The sequence below is a fragment of the Stylophora pistillata genome, chromosome 8 (genome assembly GCF_964205215.1).
Source record: "Stylophora pistillata chromosome 8, jaStyPist1.2, whole genome shotgun sequence".
NCBI classification, from domain to species: Eukaryota; Metazoa; Cnidaria; class Anthozoa; order Scleractinia; family Pocilloporidae; genus Stylophora; species Stylophora pistillata.
In genome coordinates, this window is record NC_142526.1 from 6,447,305 (window position 1) to 6,471,216 (window position 23,912).

Genomic DNA, 23,912 nt, shown 5'->3' on the forward strand with positions numbered 1-23,912 from the left:
TCTGCTACCAACGCGCCATTTTTTATTGCGCCTTGTTTAAATTCCTGAATGCCTGGAACAGTCTACACAAACACGAGCTGAAATTATACCACTGGCTTTCAAGTAAGCATTTGTTACGTATGATGCACGATCCTCGCAGTAGAGAGCGGCTTTTATGCAATAGCGAAAAATCAGACCTGAAAAAATCAGGCCTGTACGGGATTCGAACCACTGACCTCTGCGATACCAGCGCAGCATTCTACCAATTGAGCTAACAAGCCAACTGGGAGCAGGCCGTTAAGTTGATTCGTAATAAACCCGTGATGAAAAATATATGAACTTCAAAATATATGAACTTCATACATTCATCGTATAAGCATTTGTTGTTAGAAAAAATATCTTAAGTGCAATTGAACGAAGTAAGAAACCATAATTTTTTTCTTCTTACCTTTCCGTTTTGAGAAAAACAAACTGAATGCACCTGCAGCAGAAAACACCATCTTAGTAATTCGTACAAAGTCCTCTACACTACTAACGTCTCCATCCTGGTTTGCCTGTAAGTAACTGACAACTTCACTCTGGTGTGCCTGCACATAACTACCCTCTCCATCCTTGTGTGCCTGCACATAACTACCCCCTCGACCCTGGTGTACCTGCACATAACTACACTTGCACCTTGACCTACCTAGACATAACTACCCTCTCCACCCTGGTGTACCTCTACATAACTACTCCATGCACCTTGATGTACCTATACATAACTACCCTCTCCACCCTGGTGTACCTCTACATAACTACTCCGTGCACCTTGATGTACCTATAGATAACTACCCTCTCCACCCTAGTATGCCAGACATAACTAACCTCTTCACCCTTGTGTGCCAGTCTAAAACTAACCCCTCCACCCTGGTGTTTGTACAAAACCAACCCCTCCACCCTGGTGTGTTTGTACAAAATTTACCTCTCCACCTTAGTGTGTTTGTATATAGCTAACCTCTCCATCGCGATGTGTTTGGACAAAACTAACCTCTCCACCCTGGTGTGTTTGTACATAACTAACCTCTCAAATCTGGTGTGCCTCTACAAAACTAAAATCTCCACTTTGGTGTGCCTGTACATGACTAACCTCACCACTTTTGTGTGCCCGTACATAACTAACCTCTCCACCCTGGTGTGCCTGTTCAAATGTTGCAATACATCGATTGCTGACTCCATCCCAGATCTACAGCAAATGAAGACATGTGTTATCGGGTGTCAAGTTATTGACAACAAAAATAAGGAAATATTTTCAACGTAATATTCATAATAATATGACCCACATGGTCCTCCCGCAGACAATCGTAAAGAAAGCCATAATGAAAGCTGACGTGTGTGCGACAGGGTGCGAGCCAGTCCGGAAAAGGTGGACCGGCCCCACACTTGCGTGGCTCTTTTGCATCTTCCGAGTTACAAAGAATCACACAAGCCATTAAGTGACTACGTCTTAAAAGTCATGAACTGTTTTGGTAAAACTCAAAACAGAACGGTAATTCAACAGGATACTCGTAATTAATAAGCTTTGTGTTGGAAGAGTCGCGAGGTTTTCTTTTCCCTAATTTAGATTTCCTTTTACAAATTGCCATGAGTGTTTTAATTTCCTCTCTCTTTTTTTCCCCGGGACGGTTGTGGAGTTTCTTATGTTTTCCTTCGCGCGGGTAAATTGGCGCGCAGACGTCAAACTTACTCCCCTCGCGCATGCCCTGTGTTTGACTGACATGTTCTCTATAAAACACCTTAAACATTTTCAATAAATGCACATGCGCAAAGCTTTCACCACTGTGTTGGTACCACCTACCTTTATTGATCCATCCTTGCTACAAGATGCATAAAGATTAGCTGATGCGGAATATTGCACCTACAATTGATGAACGAAGCCCTGTTAACCCTTTACACCCTCACATCATGATCAGTACGCATATTCTCTACACTGTTCTCCATACATTTCCTAAGGAGCTGACAAGGAGAATTTAGTCAACAATGAAGAGCTTTTTAGATGGTGATCATTTCCTTTATTCTCGTGACCTTAATGTGTGATTCAGCTGTGAAATTGTGAGGAGAAATGAAATGCTAGTCACTCTAGGGGTTCAAGGGTCAATCTTACATTCCGAATAATAAGGACATGGACACTCTAGAATTACAAGTATATCGTCTGTTTTACAGTTTACTAGTATTTAGATGATTCTCAACCTCATGCTGCCCCAGAAATCAGAATTCACTGTAAATTGAACAAATTTCTTTTTCTCTCCAGTTGGAAGCAGCATTGAGAACTGTGTTGCAAGTAAGGCTATGTTTTGTCTGTGAGAAATTGGATGTACAGGACCAGTTGTTTTTACTACCCTGCGGGGGGAGGAATTTTGTGGTCCTTGGTTTTGGCGGGGAGCGGAAGGGGAATCAGTCGTCATCAAAAGAATATAAACGGGTGGGGCGATGTAAATTTTACAGTCAATTCACTGCGTATGACGTTGGGGGGAGGGGCATCATAGCAATGTCACATAACCTTACAGGGTGATTGAGTAAGACATCGTGACACAACGGAAATCTAACTACTCCCCCCTCCCTTCCCCTGGGCGATAACTAATGACCAGTCCCTGGGCTAAGAGTGTCTGATGGGTAACAAATGTAGAGTAAGAGTTCTTGTTAACAGCTCACCCGTGTGATTAAAATTTGTCAAAAATAAAATTAATCATACCATATTAATAGATCCTGTGTGATATTCACGAGGGTTTGCCGGTACAAAACACTGCCCTGTGTTTGTATCATAAAGACGAACTGTAAAAAAAAACCAAATGCAAAATGATTAATATGTTTAGAGTGGATGAATGACAGCATACTCCTGCAAGAACAGGATATAAAAAGAGTCCATTATCAGCAATAATATGAAAAAAAAAATTCTTATGAAGAATGCCATCGAATGTGTCCGAAAAGAGTTCTTATTTGGAATGGATCATCTTGTAAATTAGTTTGATTACATTAAGTCAGAATAAAATGTTTCGAGACATGCTACAAACGAAGGCCAAAGGACTTATTTTTTTTTTTAATCTTGATGGTCAAATCGCACTCAGTAAGACTTTCACTGCTCTTTGAATTTGACTACGAGTAATCTTGTACCCAGATCCTACCATGTATTAAACGCAAAGGGTCTGGGTACGAGGAAAGACTACGCGACTACTGCTTATAGGTCATAATAACACAATTAACAAAAATTCAGTACACTAATTTGCAGCAATTTTCTTCTCCGTGATTTCGTGTGACGGAAAAGGACGGGCTGCTTGTAGTCTGGGATTAAATAGGAAAAAAGAACTCACTGGTTGGGTGCTCTGTGCCAACAAGAATGAAATCTCCTGTGGGATGAAACGACATGGATGTTACAACCTCGGCTTCCTGAAAGAAAAACAGATTGTAACTTGCAGTTTTTAGCAACCTCAAATAATTTAAAACTATCTTTTGCACAATGCGTATAAGTTAATAGGTTGCTTCAGTAGTAGACTCAGCGGAGGGGGACTCAAGGGGAGGGGAGTGAAAGGGGGAGGGGAGTGAAAGGGGGAGGGGAGTGAAAGGGGGAGGGGAGTGAAAGGGGGAGGGGAGGGGAGTGAGTCTATGCCCCCCTTCCCGTGAGAACTATACTTATAGTGTTCGTTCAATCAAAATTTACGACCCCCTCCCTTCACCTCCATGAAAAACTCCTAGATCCAATTCAGATATCAATTACTGAATAGTTTATGAAATGTTCAGAATGTTTGCCATATACATGTAGCTTACCTGAAGGGAACGATATGCCTTTTTCACGGAGGGTTTGGAGATATCGAACAGTTTAACTGTGCAGTCTTTACTGCCAGATGCCAAGACCAAAGCGTTGGGATGAAATTCAACAGCTGTAACTTCCTGAAACAAAATGAAAACAGTAGTGTAATACATCCTGCACCCTAATGACAACAATAACAATCAAGATAAGGATCGCGTTAACGATAATGATAAAAGAGAGATTAAGCAACGCCTTTATGTGAAACGGCAAACGTCAGCTTGCCCTTTCACGTTTCATGTAAAATGGCGTGAACCTTGCGGCTTTAGCTTCGCGTGAGCTCACGTCACAGTAGATTTGAAGGCGCCCTTGTATGACTTACAACAAACAATTCCCGTTCCCTTTTTCCGCCAATTAACTTCTACTCGGTAACAGAAAAAGTGAAAAAAATCTCCCGCACACGAGAAACGCGAAACAGGTTACTTTCCAGTTGAAACGACGAAGCGCAACCGGCGAACGTGAAAAAATGGCGGGAAAAACAAGGTCACGTGGTCACTCTTGCCGTTCACGTTTCACGTAAACGCGGAGCTTAATATGCTGACGAGCACAATTACGATAGAAATAATAAGCTTATTCTCAGCGCGTTAGTGACGTACATCCATATGGTCGTAAAGAGTCCTGATAACTGGATGATTTTCTAAATTGGTGCCAGCTCCTTGATCCTGTGTTTGTGGCATCGTGTTTTTTGCAACCATTCTCTCGACATCTAACACCTGCAAGAAATAACCCGGAGAAAGTACAGAGATAAAACGCGACCAACATTCAAACTGTGCTATACTGTATTTGCACACTTTTCAGTCATTCATTTCAATAGCTGCTTTGCATTTTCACATTGGAAGAAATTAATTATCATAAGGTCTTTATAGAAGATTGTCAAATTAAGATTCATTCAAGTGGGAATTGAGGACGAATGGTGCTAGGTGCGCTGAACTCCGCGTTGAGAGGTCCTGGTTCTAGCCCAGTGCTAGGCACTCTAGGCACTCTGTTTAAAGGAAATGAGTGAAAACGCGGGCGCACGAAAAGCCGTGGGGGACTAGCAAAAAAGACCATCACCGTGACAACTGCAACTGCTGTCCGTTGTTTTTCGGCTCTTTCTCGAGTCTCGATTTACTGAGAGCCATGAACAAACCTATCTAAAATCTTTTTTTTTTTTTGTCATCATGATGAAGCTCAAAACAAAACGGTAAACCAACTGTGGATATCAGTGTTTACATAAGCTTTGTAGGAAAGTCTTGAGTTTTTCTTTTCCCAATTTTTCTTTCCTTTTGTTTATATTTCTAAGAACGTTTCAATTTTGGTCGCATATTTTACGTCACAGCAGTTATTGTTTGAAATTGGCGCCGTTGGCCAAAATTGATCTCCGACCTTGCACACGCCAGATGTTTGACCGATGTGTTTCATGTTAATTTTATAACAACATACCTTGATGGACGCATCCACTGAGCCTGTGGCTATCAATCGACCTAAAACAGATTAACGAAACATGTAACTTAATCATGGTCATTTTTCACTGAAGGGGGCCTAAATTCAGCGTCCTGACTTAAAGGGATACTTCAAAATCATGTTTCCGAGTAAGGACTGGAACCTATCATCATTTTTCCGGTAAAGTCAGTGAAAAATAATAATAGGCTCCAGTCCGTTCTCGAAAACCTGATATTGGAGTTTCCATCTAGGTCGACACTAAACTCAGGCGACATCTATTTGAAATAATCAAAGTACTAACTACTCTCGATAGCTGGCTTCCGAACGGTAAAATAAAACAAAAAAACCGAAAACGAGCATAGGCACCAAAAAATTAACAGAATTTTACCATTTTGACTAAAACTCGCTGTTCGGCAGGGAGCCTTATGTGCTGTTACGTAATATGTTTCGTACATGGCCGCTGGAGGACTGGTACCATGATCTGGAAAAGAATGTCATGTGGTAAGTCTTCCAGAATTCTCTCATTGAATGGGAGGTTCCTCTTCATAACATTGGAACACCTTCAGGGGCGCTTTTTCCAGTCCCAATCAGTTCCCCATATTGGAGGTTCCATTGTATAATCATTATATGCGTGACCTACAATGACAGCACCTCCTTGTCTCGTACCTAGACCTTTCATAGTTGTAAGCTACATTTGCACGGTAGGATCTGGGAACAAGATCAGGCACCCCTCTACATTAGTTCTCAAATGATGACTGCTCTACTTTCCGTCTTAAAACTCACGCTAACAAGCTCCTTCAACATGCGAGGGTATACAGCTATGCAACTTCCCACAAAGGATAACTGCTAGTTTGGTGACCTTAACCCCTTAATGTGAGACAATTATAACACTAGTGTGATTTATTTTCTGATAACAATGAATCATGTAACATTAATCTCAAAATCTGATAAACTATTTTGGTGGATGAAAGCCTAATAAATACTTTACATGACCTTGCTAATCATGACTATGTGCTATGTTCCTCATTTAAGATATTTTACAGATCACATTCCAAAAGCTGTTACAGTGAAAGTGACAAACTAACCGTTAAAAAATGATTTAGTTTTAAATCATCTCTAGAAAGTTCCTTGATGCTTTCATCTCTTTATTTCTGTTATATTTACAGAAAGAAATTATCCTCACTGTTTCTAACTTCAAATGATAATTTTTGACAAGTTAAATCCAAATCTTGACACAAATTACCTGGGCATTCAGGTAGTGTAAAGCCAAATACTTATGTTACAGTTGATTTCTCCATTTTGAATGTAACAGAGGGCGAAGGGAAACTGACTCAATAAGGGGAAAAAAAATCTTCAATATTATGGAAAAATATTGTGGCCAGTTAAAAAAAATTAACCCTAACTCCCTGAAGTGATTCATTGATAACTTCTCACTATTGTATCCATGCATTATCCAGCAAAAAAGGAATGAGAATACTCAGACTTATCAGGTAGAAGTTGTTATCTTGATCTAGCACCAAATTCTTGTAATTAATTTGCAAGGAAATGTGTGGCAGCTGGAGGAAGGGGGGAGGGGAGGGGGGAGTTAAGAATCAGATTTTGGGAGTCATAGGTTTAATGTTTCCTTTTCTATAGCACAACTAAAACAAGGTATGTCACAGTTTCCACATTGTGTAAAGTTGACTTTCATTTTGCAAGTTTGTATTCCTGATTCTGTCTTTTGTGTCTTCTGCATTCTTAATTATCCTTTCTCTTTCCTGGTTAATCATTGCCACTTTTGTAATTTTTGTGTAACTATAATTATTATTAATAGTTATAATCAATAATTAATAAATGATTAATTATAGTCTTCTTCACATATCATGGAGTTGCTAGTTGTAGAAAATTGTCTCGAAATTTCTTGATGCCAGCTTCTTGAACTCCGATGCCTTCAGTTCTGAACACTTGTCACAACAGGGTTGTTAACATGTACAACATAAATCTGTTGCCCAACCTCCAGTCCCTCAGTTTCAGGTGTCCCCCCCTGGAGCACGACAGAACTACAGGTACCATCAATCAAGCTCTCAAGTGAGAAGGTCTCCACTTCTTCAGAGCTGGAGACAGGTGTCTGCGATGATGACAGGTAGCTGGAAGAGAGTGCAGAACTCTCCCTGACTGCACAATGAACAGAACTGCTGGTGGATGTCCTTGAAACCTGCAGTTCACTGTCTTTACCTCTCACAGTAGGTGACAGGCAATTTCGGACACCAGACTGTTTGTTCAATGACTTTTGACTTTGCGTCAGAGCAGCAATTTTTTATGCAACTAAATCGGTTTCAGAAACTCTCCTTTCTGAGGATGTTGGAAAAGTTGGAGATGAAGCAGATACTGGGGGAGACACATTAAATCTTCTACCACATGAATGTATTAAACTTGGAGATTGCGCATGACCATGTGATTGTGGGGAAGCTTCTCCTGCTGCACTAGATGTTGGCACAGCTGAATTATCAGGCAAACACAATCCAGGATTTTCACTGGAGCCATTTTCCACACTGTCTTCATCTTCATCTCCAGAATCCCCCTGGTCAGGTTGTTTTTCACCATGTTCCAGCCCTTTCAGCAAACACTTCATTCGCTCCTCATGTTTCTTCTTGGATCGCAGATTCTTGAAGTAATCACTGACACACTGTTCAGGTATGGCCAGCTGATTGGCTAAGGTTTGGCACTTCTCCAATAAAAGGTACTTGCTGCGGTGATAATGATCCTCCATGACCGCCTTGGCTTCTGTGGGTATGTAGTGTCTTCTTTTCCTGAGTGCATCACCAGACAGACCCTAATACCCCCCCCCCCCCAAAAAAAAAAACACATCAGCATCAAAATTTATGTCAACTCTCATAATTTACAATTAATCTTCAAGGTGCTTCTCATACTCTAAAAATATCAAAATTAACGATAATTTAAAACCCAATTAACTTAGACCTCACGGACACAAAGGTAAGAAAAGATAAGATAATGACTTTATTTTAAGAGGGTAGCACATAACAGTTAATAGGTACAAATGATAACCCTGTGGCCCTCTATAAAGTAATCTAATCAATAAATAAAATTAACATAGATAAAAGTAATGATAATTTGATGTATACAATTTATAAACCTATTAAAAAGAAATTAATACATATGTATATATACTAAAAATTCATAATAAAAACATACTAAATATTAATATCATCATCCATATTATAAAAAATTCATATCACTATTTTGTTTACTAAGTAAATTGATTATAACTTTCTTTTTCAAGGCTTTGGCATTCTTTAGTTCTTTAAGGTCTTTATCTAGTCTATTCCACTCTTTGATTGATAGTGCAGTAAATGTTCACCCACCTTCTGTTTCATTTTTGCAACGGGGACAAGAAATGCAGTAGAAATGCATGTAGAAATGCAGTCTTCAATCACAGAAACTAAATTCGCTTTGTAAGAACTATGCCAGGTTCTCTTTTTCACATAAACCTGGAGTACATGAATTCTAATAAGAAGAAAGAAAAACCAGAAATCATCCTCTCCCAGATCAATATGTATTGCACAGCAACTAGTCTGCAGAGCAAATGTGACTTTGGCAACCAAGCCTTTGTTAGTTTCTTGGTCAAATTTATAGCCCCTACCAAGTAAGCAACAGACTGAACGAAGGAGAGCGGAGGGGTGAGGAAACAGAGATGAATAGAAATCTATTTGTCTTTCTCCACCCCTTCCCCACCATCCACTCTAATTTGAAATTGAACAAGGCTAGTTAAATGAATGATTGTGAGCTTGTAACCTCAACTCACCTTAATGTGATGCCTACACAGCAGGCTACACAACAACAAAAATCTCAACAAAAATTAAATTGAAAACAAAGAAAGAAAATTGCAAACGCCTGATGAAAAAAAAAATGCACTTATTATCTCAATCTGCCTACATTTCATCCTCTCCCTTCTTCTCAATTCTCCCTTCTGGTAATAAATCCTTAGGCGTTGAGCCTCTGGTCTCTGAAGGAACTGTAGCATGATCTCAAAATTCATCCAACCTCTCTAGTGCGTATTGTCTTGCGGGCGGAAAAAGTTCTCACCATGTTTGAGCATTTCAGAGAGATATCCTTGCGATTTGCCCAAGACTGCTTTGGCAAACACCTCTTGGGAAATATTATACTTAACAAGTTCAAGTTTAACTTGTTCACAAATGCTCTCTGTATCGGGCACATGCCCATTTCCAGTCAAGGACTCTGCTGCTGCAGCAGGCTTCAGGGTTTGGGGAGGTGCTGTGAATTTCTTGTCGAAGTTACTCTTAGAATGTGATTGAGAACCATGCTTGCCAAGTGGGAATCATCTGGTTTCTCCTCTGGCTCACTCTCACAATCTTGGTCTACTTTTTGAAGTTCAAGATTGCTCATGAAAAACTCATCAGTAGTGAGGTTTTGCCATTCTCCATTTACTTCTTTCCCTAGGCAGGCAATGAAATGGAATAAATTGTTGTATACTGAATCAGGCTTTTACATGCATATACAGTAAAAACCCACAAGTAAGAACCTAAAAATTAAGAACCTGTTAGCCTAAAATCTGCCATTTATACCCCCTATAAACAAGAACCTATTTAGCCTAAAAAAATTAAAATAGGTTCTTATTTTCTAAAATCATATAGTACATTACAGGTACACTGAAATAATTTCTGTAATCATAATCGAAGAAAAACCAGATTGCCATTGCTGTAAAACATGATTTTCTCAAGAAAAATGAGAGTAAAATATGTAGTTACAAAATATAGGACAATTACCAACTTGTTATGCAGGTCTGTTTTTCTCCAAGAATAAGAACCTGCTTTAAGAACCTAAAATAATAGCCTAAAATTTTGTTAAGTACCATTTATATAAGAACCTGTTTGGGCTAACTCCTAAAAATGTAGGTTCTCACCTGCGGGTTTTTACTGTACACGAACAGCTTTGAACAATAAAATTGAAAGTCCAGATTTTCAGAGACTGTCTAACCAGGGCTCGATCTTGTTCAAATTACATAGAAAGAGTCATCTATAGCAACATGTAAGGTTCACTTTGCTGTTTGCCACAACCACAGAAGGCTTAGGACCAAAAAAGTTATATTACAGTTACTGAGAAAAGAACAAGCTTCAAATGCCAGTTTAATCTGAAATCTGATGGAGATAAGTTTGAGTCTTACAGGATCACCTTGAAATAGACTTTATGATTGAATAAAGGGGGTATGGGCTGTTAGTCCTAAATAAAATGTATTGCTGCGTGACGACAAGCTTGCAGTCAAAACTTCAGCTTTAGAAAATTGTTTAAGGTGGCCAATTTACATTATGAACTGAGTTGACAAAACCAAATTATCTTGAAAATGATTTAGCCTTGTTACATTATTGAGACTATTTCTGTTTCAAAAATGAATATTTAAAAGCAACACCGACAAAATGATTTAATTGAGTAACAATGCTATCCTCCTTTCTGAGTCATGGACTGTTTGAAATTGGCAGTATTTTTTTAAGTCTAGCTACAAGACTAGTGTACTACCTTTCAGTTTTATTGTTAGTAAATACACAAAAAATTTAATTATATGTATTTTCCCAAGAACTACACTAAAATAGTTATTAAACCATTTGAGGCATACTTGAAGATTCATTACTTTTAAGAAAGGGCTTAGAAAAGGATCATACCAACTAAGCAAGACAGTGCTCTCTAAGAGAGAATGTTTACCACACTAATATCATTCTAAAACAAAAACATGATGTGCTCTTTCCACTGAACAAATACAATTAAAAGGCTACCAACACTAAGCTATCCTAACATAGAATAACTCAAAATTCTTGCAGTGAAATAAAACACAGTTAGTAAACAAATAGCCCATTAACTTGCACTTTTAAAGTCAAGCACTATACAGTCAAGCAGTATACAGAAGAAAATGCAACTTAGATATTCCATTTCATTAACTTCTTTTCGCAGATGAATAGAAACTGGGTAGTTTCCCCAAATTCAAATTCACCAATTGCACAGAGTTACTAATATTTAATCTGACTCAGTCGATCTTCTCCTCATTTCAAGTATGATAATTAAGTCAAAAAAATTTTCAAACTAGTAAAACAGTCGTTTTAAAATATACCTGTTACATTTTCAATAATTCCAAGTGATTTTAGGCCTTAATAAGAGGCAAAGGCATTAAACTCTACCAGTTTCTACTGCCTGAAAAGGAGAACATTGCCACATGGGCATACATGTAGTTACATTTATTACCATTCTGACTCCCAGTTAGTGTAAAGTTTTATTTAAAATCATCTCACCCACATGTGCAAGCACATTATTTCACAGAGAACAAGAGAATCAGGACTACATACACACAGCTTTGTAGAAATTTCACAATTTTTAAGTATGGAAACAAACATGTTACAAATGCACAAAATGCAAAAAATTTTCAAAGATATGAACAAAAATTCAGAAGTTTTGACCCTCTAACCACAGGGAGTAACTGGCATCCAAGTCCTTCTTACAATATCACCCCTGAATCAACACAACCCTGGTGTACCTGCACATAACTACCACTCCACTCTGGTGTACCTGTACATAACTACCCTAATGTGCCTGATGTAACTAACCTCTCCTCCGAGGTGTGCCTTTATAAAATTAAGAGTGTGTCTCTGTAAAAGCGGTCCGGTCAATTTGCTTGAGACACAGATTTTCCTCATTTCTTGTGTGTTGTAAGACATTCATGTGCCTATACTAAAACCACAATCCGTTTGATCGGATCTCTTTATTTTTCAAAGTTTTACGGAAATGAAATTTCACTCGAGCGAAGGCCTGTTGTAACACTTTTCAAGACTTTAATTTGAGACAACTTTGGAGGACAATTTAAAAGACACTACGGAACTCAGCAAAAAACAAATACCACAGCCATGTATATTACTTCTATCTTATCCATCGAGGCGACTTTCGTGAACATCAAATTTCAATCATGGAAACAGGAAGACTTGAATGACACCTTATCGATTTGCTTAAGTCACACACGCGAAACCCGATCAAATTCAAGGTAAATTTTTGAAAAAGTGAGGCGTTCTTAACTGATCCAACTAACATAGTTAGGAAGTAGAAGCCATAGAAAAGGTAACTACAGAAAAAAACTTTGCGGCCCGACCTTTACGAAAGCTTTATAACTCCACGAACTTACTTTATTTTCGGCAATCTCCAAGTTTGGCCGCCATTTTGAGGGACTTATCGGCTAGACTTCAGAATACCCGGCCACATCATTTCCATGTCATTGAATAAGAATAGCCGACAGATCAACATGAAGCGTCGCAGACATAAATCGAGCAGGTAGATCTAAAACCGTCAGAAATACATGCGAAAGCAATTAAAATAAACTTTACTTTCTATTCAAGCAGCAAAATGTGAAATTATTCGTAATACTTACCATTCCTACATTCCCATGCGACCATTTCTTCCAACAATTCAAACACAACTAGTGTTCAAATTCCCCTCGTCAGTCCACCATAAGAAATAACCTGTGTCACCCAAGCTTGGACTCAAATGTGAAGTACGAATCAAATAACACAACTGCTTCTTCTTCGAGGCAATATCATGCTGGTATTATGATTTTCTGATTGACAAGAACGGTGTTCAGTAACGGATCGCCATGTTTACCTCATACACGGACCGCTGGCCAGCGTCTGAGAGAAAACAGAACGGTGTGGGGTGGGGTGGGTGGGGGCTTATCGTCATAAGATATTAGAATACATGCTTAAAAAACTTCGGGACTCCCAGTCTAAACCGTGAAGGAATGCTTAGTGGTACAGACTACTTTTATTTTGTTCACATAACTTTTTCCTTTAAATCAGGACTGGTATTAATTAATAGAGTTATCGATGTATTTTTAACCGGGGTACCCATATTACCTTTTGATTGTCTTCTGTGGTATAAAATAAGGTGTCTATTTTATGAGAACCTTTTATTTATGTCCCAATTGCACGGAATGAAGACTGTACTTAGAATGTTTTTTCTAAGTCATTTCTGCTGTTCCCAAGAATGCATGCAAAATCATTGCTTTATATACAAAGCTGACTCTAATATATGACTTTCCGCAACAGTAACCAATGTCATTTACGTATGGTGTTAATAAAACTAGCAATGTACAATTTTTACTGTTTTCCACTCATAAGCTCGACATAAAATTGTTAAGTCAATCATGTTAGTCTCAGCTCATACCTTTAATCGATCTGACCTTTTATCACTAAACCTATTCTTTTTGAAATGTTCATCAAGCAACCGTGAGCGATAATCCTACTCTTGTTCGTTGGATCAGCCATGATCTAATCGGCCCAAAGTAACGAATATAAATATAGAGGCAAGACCGATACAACGTCTTCAGGCACCAGAAGAACTTCAGTCTTCTTGAGGCCCCTGAAGAAGGCTGGTTTGGCCAGCCGAAATATAGTGCTCCGTCTTAAAACTTATCTGCGTTGTATCGGTCTTGCCTCTATATTCCTATTCCGTTTTCATTTTCAAATTTATTGTCCATTTTTTTTCTTACGAAAACGACAAAGAGTTTTATAAGTAAACCGAATGTTTGGTGTACCACGCTTGTATATACAAAAACATGGTAAAGGCTGGCTAAATAAGCTCCTCCCCTCGGCCTGCTCCTAATTTTTGGTTGCTTTCGCCCCATGCCTCTCCACGACTCCCTGTTGGCTAAAAAGAAATTTGAAAAACTACTATGCAGGACGCCTTTTCTTTTTCATTTCAGTTACCCTCTACAATTCTTTATAAGTATGTTTCGTGTTGAGATTTGGAGCAAACTTTCGCCGCTAACCCGGCTGACCTGGGGTCCACGAGGGATCACGAAGTTTAGGAGGTGTGGCCTGAATGTCATCAAAACAACCACTGGGCAAATACATGGGACGCAAGTGTTCTCTATTAAAAACAATACAGGTGTGGTAGGACAACAAAGGTGTTTAAGGAGGCTCGGAAAGGTTTTCCGTTGCCGTGGTGTTTTTGAAACGATGACAGGTTACAAGAAAAGAGCTTAATCGTGTGAGAAAACTATAAACATCTTTGCAACTATATTGTTGGGCAAGACGTAAGGTCCACAAACAGACACTCAAATGTTCAGTTATTGCAAATTATCTGAAAAACTAAGTCGGTTACCTACCATTTTAGTTTCTTTGTAGGAAAGCTCTCAAATTTCTTTAACTTCTCAGAAAGTATGAAACAAATTTATCGAGCAGATTTTAAGACTTCTTCCTGTACTTATAATTGATGCCAACGCGATACGAGTTCGGCAGGTCTAAAGGAACTCGCTCTAACTTTGTATACTCGATACGATTTCACTGATTTCCGCGTCTAGGGAGCAATTCATGAGTGGTCTGTGGTTACGCTCGCTAGGCAAAGAATGGGTTTGTGACTTTCTCACTCAATTGAAGAGACTCGCGTCACTCCTATGAAATAGTTAAACAGAATACAGACTGCGAGCAGTTTCTTATTTTTCTTAAATATAGTGAGGTCACGCGTATCCTGTGAGCATGGAGAAGCCACGAGATTAGTGACTCGTGTGTCGCGTCTTTGCCGCTCCACGCTCTTCGGAGTTGAGCAAAGACAAGAAACTTTACCACTGATGCGATACAAGAGATTCAATTGTTATCTCGATTATCTGAACACATTTATTTACAGTACATGGTAAAGATTTGTTTATAAATATATGAACTGATGCCGATCCTTTTTGAAACGAAATGTATTTAAAGAGAAAAAGAATACCCGTAGCAAAACAAAAGTTTTCAAGATCTGCAACACAAAGCATGCTTTTGCATAAAGACTGAGAATCGTAATGTATATTATGATGCTTTAATGAATATATTTGAATGTTCCCAAAAATCTTCTGATAATCTGCCCGCAGCCACCCCACACCCTTCCCCTCACCACTGAGCCGTACTGATTTCACTTAGCGGCTGGTCAGCGGTTCGTTTATTAGGTAAACATGGCAATCGTTTCGTAATCGCCGTTCTTGTCGATCAGAAAATAAAAAAAACTAGGTTGAAGCAGTTGTGTTATGTGATTCGTAATTCACATTCGAGTCGAAGCTTGGGTGACACAGGTTATTTCTTATGGTGGAATCGACGATGGGAATTCGAACACAAGTTGTAGTGTTTGAATTGTTGGAAGAAATGGTCGCTTGGAAATGTAGGAATGGTAAGTTTAACAAACAATTGTAAATTTTACCGCTTGAATTGCAAGAAAAGTTCATTTGAATTGCTTCCGTATGTATTTCAGACGGTTTTAGATCTACCTGCTTGGTTTATATCTGTTACGCTTCATGTTGACTAGTCCTTCAAAATGGCGGCCAAACTCGGAGATTGCCAAAAATCAGGTAAGTTCGTGGAGTTATAAAGTTTTCCCAAAGGTCGGGCCGCAAAGTTTTTTTCTGTAGTTACCTTTTCTATGGCGTTTTCTTCCTAGCTATGTTAGTTGGATCAGTTAAGAACGCCTCACTTTTTCAAAAATTTACCTTAAATCTTATTGGTTTTCGCGTGTATGACTTAAGCGAACCGATAAGGTGTCATTCAAGTCTTCCTGTTTCCTTGATTGAAATGTGATGTTCACGAAAGTCGCCTCGATGGATAAGATAGAATTAATATACATGGCTGTGGTATTTGTTTTTTGCTGAGTTCCGCCGTTTTTTTTAAATTGTCCTAAAATGAATAACCCCCCTATGTTCCCCTATATAATTCCCCTATATCATCCTACCCTATGTATAAGCCAAAAACAATACAAATTTAAGATTACAATAAAATATCTCTACTAAATGTATTATATAAAAGTAACTATAAAGTGACCGATAACTATATTAAGAACTACAAAGTATGCAATTACCGCAGTTATTGAGGAAATTCGTTTAGCAAGGTCTATTTTCCTGATCGCTCTTTCAAATCCATCTATAGTTATAAGTTCCCTTATTTTGCCGACACTTTCCCCATCATCGAGTACATTCTTCCATTTCTCTTTTAACATTTGAAGGATGTTTTCACAACTGTGCCTTTTCCTGTATCCTGTAAGGTAATCACTGAGCCGTTCATTAAATTCCGCTGTGATTTGATTAGCAAGGAGCTTTTCGAAAACTTTGTTTACCATGATCTACACACTTACTGGACAATAATTTTCCATGTTCAATCGGTCGTTCTTTTTATGAACGGGCACCCACTCACATCTCTTCCAATTCTCACAATACAACCGTTATAAAGATCAAATAAGGGCACAGAGAGCTCAGCCGAGCCTATTTTAAAAGCTTTAGGTGGAATAGTCTCTTACCCCGGGCGCTTTCTTGGGATCAATTTCAGCGTGGAATCCGTCACGTCGTTGGCAGGGTCGATGTCGTCTGCAATGGTCGAGAAATAATCTCTTATAGTCTCTGTAATATCTAGCTGAATGGTGATTATCGAGTCATTAACATTAATCTTCAATTTCATTTCTGAGGATTCTTTAACTTTTTTGACCAAGAAAAGGCATGAATGTTTTATAGAACTTGTGTGGCTTATTCCTGAGGTCGTCAGACTTAGTCTTCCAATAATCTTTAATGGCTTTACGTCTGACAGGTGTATAAAATATTCTGAGTGCTTGTGTTCTTCGTCTAATTGCCTCCTTCCACTCAGTTGTCACATATATATGCAGTGGCGGATCCAGGGGGAGGGTCAGGGGTCCGGACCCCCCTAACAGGCCTGACGCTTACAACTTTGAAACTGAAATTCGTACATTGACAGGATCGTATATCATTTTTTAACTGGCTGACCTTTTTAATGAATCCAAGTAAACGGTAAGCGGCCAAGGAATTATAACGTGCAACCGCGACTGGTGGGAGGGGGGCGTGGGGGCTGTGGGGAGAAGTAATTTGCCTCAAGAGTCCAACAATCCTTTCTGAACCAAAGTTTGGACCCCCCCCCCCCTCCCAATCAAAAGTTACTGGATCCGCCCCTGTATATGGCACATCTTCGCCTCTAACACGCATTCTTTTGCATGGCATATGTTCGTCTACAATGTCCTGTAACTGTACGCTGAAAAATTCAGACCAATCGTCAACATCATCTAAAAGTTCAGCGACATGCCATGGGGAGGCTGCTAAGCCGGTTCCTTAAATTCCTGTTCATCTAAGCTTTTACTTGACCGAAAATTCACTACTTCTGCTTTTGATTTGGCCACCCTTTTATAAAAGCGTAGACAAGGGCGTGGTCACTCAGCCCTGGATCAAACACGCTGCTTTTGGTGAAACTATCAGGTAGGTTGGTAAGAATAACATCTATGAGTGTCTTACCCACTTGCTCTCCAATTTTCTGAACTCTGGTCGGTTTAAAGTAGAGTTTTCCTTCATTTCTTGCTAGTCCAAGACGATCAAGACTCAAGTCACCAAGCAATACAATTATAGGTTGCCTTTGTAGATTTGCCTAATTGCATATGTGGTTAGCTCTTCTTCGAGCTGTTGTCGATACGATAATGTAAAGATTTTTGGAGGTCTATAAAGGCCAATCTCAATCATTTCTTTCCGCTTTTGATAGATTGACAAGCTACATAAAGAAACACGAACTTTTGTATACCTTATAATACGACTTTCGAAAGGGGCATTCAACCCAACACACAATATTGGACATTAATGAGTAAAACTGTTGGGCTACTTGCGAAGCTACGCCACTCTGTACCTCGAAAAATACTACTGAATATGTATAAGTCACTAATCCACTCTTATTTAACTTATGGTCTTGCCGCCTGGGGTCAGGAATGCAAGACTTATCTTAACAAAATTCTTATTCTTCAGAGAAGAGCCCTTCGTCTGCTGTACTTCGTAGTTTGGCGTGACCATGCAATTCCTTTATTTCTTAAAGCAAACGTGCTTCTGATAACTTTTCTTTATTACGAGTCCGTATCAACCCAATGCACGATATCAACATACTATATACATTTCAGAAAACGTCTAATATTCATGCATACAACACACGATCGTTTACGTCTGGAAAGTTTTATGTTAAAAGTTGGAGACGAGAAATTCAAAACAATTCCTTCTCTCGGATGGGAGTAAAGCTGTGGAATAAGATACCAATTGCAAGCTGTATAACGAAAGAAGAAAAGAAAGCTTTCAAAAAAGTCCTTCGCAAATTACTAATTGATATGTTAGAAAAAGAAGATAACTATATTCAAATCTTCATCATCATTGAAAAAAAAGGTGCATAGATACACCTTGTACGGTTTAAATATCTTCTTATCTCTTTCTGTGTGACTCTGTGACTGTGTGACTGTGTAAATAACGACTCCTTGTCCTTAGATACTAGACGATTCATGTTATTATCCCACTTTTATTACTTTTATCAAGGAATAAAAATTTTTGTTGTTGTTATTTAATTGGATGTCTAATACGATGGGCTCGATGGTTTTGTAGCTCTTTGCTAGCGTGATTCTTTTACAAATTGACTCAGAAGATACGTAAGCTAAGATCCCTACTCCTCCCTTCTTCCTGTCGTTTCGGTAGAGCCCGTCACCAGGGATGTTAAATTGACTGTTAAGATTGGAGGGAACGATTTTGGATTCGATATCATCCGTATGATGAGATGAGTCACAATTTCGCTATGATTGGAGTAATCATATCAACGCCATATCTAAAAATATCTCTTCTGCTATTGGACCTATTAAAGGAATAAGTCACTGCGTTCCTCCTGCAAATTTACAAAACATCTATCATGGGTTAGTCCAATCGCACTTCGACTATTGTAGTGTTGTTTGGGGTAACTGTGCCAAAACATTATCTGACAAATTACAGAAACTGCAAAATCGGGCGATCCGCGTCCTCACTCATTCTAGTTATGATACTGACGCCAACCAACTACTTACAGAATTAGGCTGGGACAATTTAGAAACTCGACGTCAAAAACTTAAGACTAAGATGATCTATAGGTTCTTAAATGGCCTCACACCCAATTATTTGTTCTTAAAATTCATTCAGAGGAGTAATGTGATTACTTCTTACAATTTGCGTGATTCTGAAAATAAGCTTGCTATTCCCTTGCCACGTACTAACTATTATAAAAATAGCTTTGGCTGTAGTGGCGCAGTCGTCTAAAACAGCCTACCCCTCAGCTGCTAGACACGCAACATCTCTGGCTAATTTTCGACGATTGTTAATTAATTCCGATACGGCATTCATGTAAAACAGGCTTTAATTTAATTTACCTTTTGTAATAGTCAGCAATATTTTAAATTAGACTAATATACATAGTTTATACATAGTATACATAGTTTTTCGTACTTGGTTGTAGTTTTTATACTAAATTGTTAATACCTGATGCATTTTACCGTGTTTAAATAAAGATAATGATGATGGAGATGATGCTGAAGAATCAGGAACTGTAATGTTTAATCAGCGGTAATCCGTATAACACTTCAAAATGGCGGACGACAACACGGAAAAAGGGTCTTAGCACCACAATCCCTGATTCCCCCTTTCTCTTAGCCCGTTCCATGTTCCCCGTTCCCCTTTCTTGTCTCCGTTCTGTGTTCTTCGTTCCCCGTTCCAAATATCTCGTTCCACGTTCCCTGTTCCTCCGCTCTCCGTTCTCCGTTCCCCTTACCCCGTTCTCCGTTATTTGTTCCTCAATCTCATTCCCCTTCCCCAGTCCTCGTTCTCCATTCCCCATTCCTGGTTTTAGTAACATCCAACAAAAGCGAAAGTTTTAAACGTCTGTCAAAGTTTCCATTGATCCACATACAGCACGTATTCAAGCGAATTCAGCGAAAATCAGCCTTCACAAGAGAGACAGATCGGATTCTGAGCCTGATTGAGGTGAGATCTGATATTCTTTATTACAACTGTGTGCGAAAAACACAGGGCAGGGGTGCATTCTTAATGATATTGTCTCCATCAGATTCCAGAGGAAAACAAGTGTTTGCTCGGAAGTTCATTTACATTGTAGTCTTGTAGAAGATATGACGCGCAAAATGGGATCTTGCCAAATGTGTAGCACAACCAGTGCACTTTTTTAGGTACTATTTACGGCTGTATACATTTACCATTGCAAACGTGTTTTGCCTTATCCATTCAAAGCCTTATGCTTGACAAGTCATTACTCAGAGGAGGGAAACCGAAAATACCCACTCTGTGTAATAATTTTTTTGCAGGAGCAACATATTACAATTTGCTGTACAATGTTTTACAAATTGTGTAGACCGACGATTATTCCAAAATGGCACAGCCTTCATTGCAAAAAGCGTTACTCGCCTTTATCACAAAATGATGCCGCCACGTGTATTACAAAATAGCCAAATTATTACAAAATGCCGAAACCATCACTACAAAATGCGTACTTTTTCTCCGCAAGTTTCCCCCTAAATTACTTTCTTAGTAGCTATTAAATCTTCGAAATTGATGTAAGGGGGTAAGACTGTTTTTATAGTCTTCTTACAGTTTATTCCACCAGGTTAGACAAAGGAGGTAGCACAGCTTTGTATTAACATGATATCTTGTAAAAAAACTACGCGCGTTTCGTCGTTGGTGATTAACTTCTCTCTTCTGTTGGAGGTTTTTCCTCGCAAGAAAGAGAAATGAAACAGAACGCAGAAGATGTTATGATATTTTTCAGGGATTTGATTATTGTTATTGGTCTACTTATTATTTAACTGATCAGGGTCGTAATTTGTGTTCACTCGGGTTATTTTTCTCCAATCTTTGTTTAGCAGGAAATTTTTTTTGTTTCGGTTTCCTGATTTAAGTTTCCTGTGTCATAGGTTCAGAATTAACACCGAATAAGACATGATTTGTATATATTTTATTTTTAAATTTTTCTCACTCGTCTCTGAAAACTCAAATATTTTGGATCGAAACTTTTTTTGTGAAAAAAAAAAAATTATGGGAGAGGATTCCGAAGTTCAAACAAATTGATAAGTCGAGAAGGATTCGATTTTTTTTCATCTTAGTATATTGATAGCTAGTAATCTGTCTTTTGAGATCAAGTTTTTTTAAGTTCAGAATTAACACCGAAAAAGACACGATTTACATATTTTGTAAGGGAAGTTGATAAATAAACTTGAGTAACGTTCTTCTCTCGTCTCTGAAAACTGAAAATCAGATATTTCAGATCGAGACCCCGTAAAAAAAATTATGACAGAGGATTCCGAATTTCAAACAATCTCACAAGCGGACAAAGATTCGATATTTTCATCCTTAGCATATTTTCTTTCAGTCCCATAATTTCAGTGATAATTCTCCTTACTGTCTGCCATATAATTCTTATGAAGTCAGTTAGGAGAATTTGGTACTAGGTCAACTGATACTCCCCTATTTGATACTTTTCTTTATTGTCATAACTTGTGTGCTTGATTTTGTGGTGATATTCTTAGGAAAAAATTCTATCCTGATCACTCATGGGGAATTCAAGGGTTAATATTTGTTTTAAGATCAAGTTCAAACATTGTTATGGCACTGGTTATTTTCATAAATATTTGTTTTACAGGCACGGTTTTTTTATTTTGGTTTCGTTCATAAAACGATCAGGATACTAAACTTGGAAACTTCTACGTTTTTTGTTTGGTAAGTAGCTTAAAAAATTATTCATCCGCGCTCCTTTTTTTCTTAATTCAGACAAAAACTTGGTTATATTTGGTGATAGAGGATTTAAACGTGGAAGCAATCTTTGAAACGAGGTTCTCGATGGGTTTAACCGCTAGTTGTAAAACAACAAAAACGATTAACCGTTAAGCGTAGAAAAAACTAGCCATAAAAATTATCTTGTTCATCGCAACCGAAAATAATTAACCGTTGCCGTAATATGCCCGAGATTCCAACCGCTGGCCATAAACACCATCACCCCACTGAGACCCGCCTAGACCTGCTGACGATTTGTTGTTTCGGTGGTCTAAACAATTAAACTGAGATTCTCTGCCATTTTTTTTTTTTTTTTTTATCGATCAAGTTATCATTTTGCTCTTCATCCGCGTGACTCTGGCTATTTGCATTTATCTTTCTTTACAGGTTTTTACTTCAATTTCTTTCTTTTGGTTTCTGGAGTCACACGAACAACGCATCAAACTCTGCACGTGCCACGTGCCGAGTTCAACGGTTTGTTTGAAAGGTAAGCAGCTAATAAGCATTAAAATAGAAAAAAATGATTTTCCTTTTTTAAACATTCTAAAATAATTTATATGGAAAATTGATCTAATCAGTGATAGGAATGCAAGAGATCCAAACGATCTCAGAAATTGAGGAAAATTTTCCGTTATAACGTTTGACGCGAACATAGATTTGTAAACAAAATAAACTGGTTTTTGCTACCCTTAAACCTTCACCTCCAAAATCGGATTAGCAATTCTCACTTCTTGGTCAGATACATCTGATCACTTTGCGTATTCTCATCACCTGTTTGCATGATAATGCTTTTAATATTGAACAGGAGAAGCTATTTGTAAATCAACTCCGACATGTGGGGGTTAAAGAAGGCAAATCAAATTTTATAACATAACTAAAGCAGAGCGGGCGCTCTGATTGGTTAATTCAGCATCTACTATTAGGGACCTTAAGCATCGATGACTTTGGGTGTCACGGACGTTCGATCGTTTGCAGGAGGGGGAACCTGGGAACGACGTTGTCGCCGACAGAGTTCGTGACATGACTGCGTTAAGCAAAACAATTACGCTAATTTACAGACGTTGTCGGTCGACCGTGAAAATGTAAACACATCCTTGGCGTGCTCTCGATCTTGACGAAGTCCAGTTTAAAGGAAGCTCGAGAAATGCTTTCTCTAGCATGGAGTCGTCATTTTATTTCCGAAGAAGAATTTTTGTTATTGTATGACGCTAGTTTCTCCAAAAATCCATCATTTCCTCACGCCGACTACGATCGTTTTGATCTCGATTCTATGAACGAAGCAGAGTGTTTTGAGGAGTTTCGAGTAAGAAAAATGGACATTGTTAGACTTGCTGAACTAAGGCCAACGAACTAAGGCCAACCGCGTAGAGGGACTGTTGCTAAAAAGATTAGCATACCCATGTCGGTTGGGTGACATGATCCACAGATTTGGACGAAATTAATTGCTAATAACAAGACAGACAAATAAAAAACTAATATCAATTTGCTTTTTATGTACTTACAAGTTTTTAAAAATAACATGATAACTGTGGGGACTGTGGTTGTCTAATCACTTAATCTTCTGTACCAAAATAAAAATAAGGGCTTGTGTTATAAATGCTCATTACACTGTATGGCAAAGTTCATAGAGTTTTTAATCAAAATTTTGTTTCAAAGTAATGTGCCCAGTTTTATATTATAGCAAGTCATGTAAATTTTAAAGTTCTATACATGGAATTAATTTCTCATCAGTAATATACCTTTTGAGGATAAGTAATTACAATGTATATGCTGGTATGAATAAATTGTGTCATCAACAAATTATATAAAATGTAATACAGAAAGCATGAAGACATCACAAGCAATAAAAAATATGTTAAGCATAAAAATATGTAAGCAGTCAATTTCCTCACACTAACAGACTCCAACTGAAGTAGATGGTGATTCTTTTGATCAATGAAGTTAATGTGTACCGGTCTGTTGCTTTGGTTGGGGCCGATACAATCATAGTTTAAAAAAAATGTTTTAAAAGAGTAGCTCAAAAGATATCCAACAATATTACAAAAATAAAGGCATGACGTA

The 23,912-nt window shown here is 38.3% G+C and overlaps 1 protein-coding gene and 1 pseudogene across 2 annotated transcripts; both read right to left on the minus strand.

Moving 5' to 3' along the window:
• Window positions 1–462: 462 nt before the first annotated feature.
• LOC148724673 (uncharacterized) lies at window positions 463–12,902 on the minus strand (annotated as a pseudogene). Its single transcript, XR_015990458.1, has 10 exons — window positions 12,660–12,902; window positions 9,173–9,693; window positions 5,628–5,720; window positions 5,240–5,280; window positions 4,414–4,530; window positions 3,778–3,900; window positions 3,324–3,399; window positions 2,708–2,787; window positions 1,814–1,873; window positions 463–1,201 (listed from the first exon to the last, which is right to left on the minus strand). The product of XR_015990458.1 is annotated as an uncharacterized LOC148724673 (transcript).
• LOC148724674 (uncharacterized) lies at window positions 6,122–8,742 on the minus strand. The gene is made up of 2 exons (XM_088729799.1): window positions 8,602–8,742; window positions 6,122–8,051 (listed from the first exon to the last, which is right to left on the minus strand). Exons 1-2 carry the CDS (start codon window positions 8,611–8,613, stop codon window positions 7,536–7,538), a joined length of 528 nt encoding a protein of 175 aa, XP_088585925.1. The 5' UTR covers window positions 8,614–8,742; the 3' UTR covers window positions 6,122–7,535.
• Window positions 12,903–23,912: the final 11,010 nt, after the last annotated feature.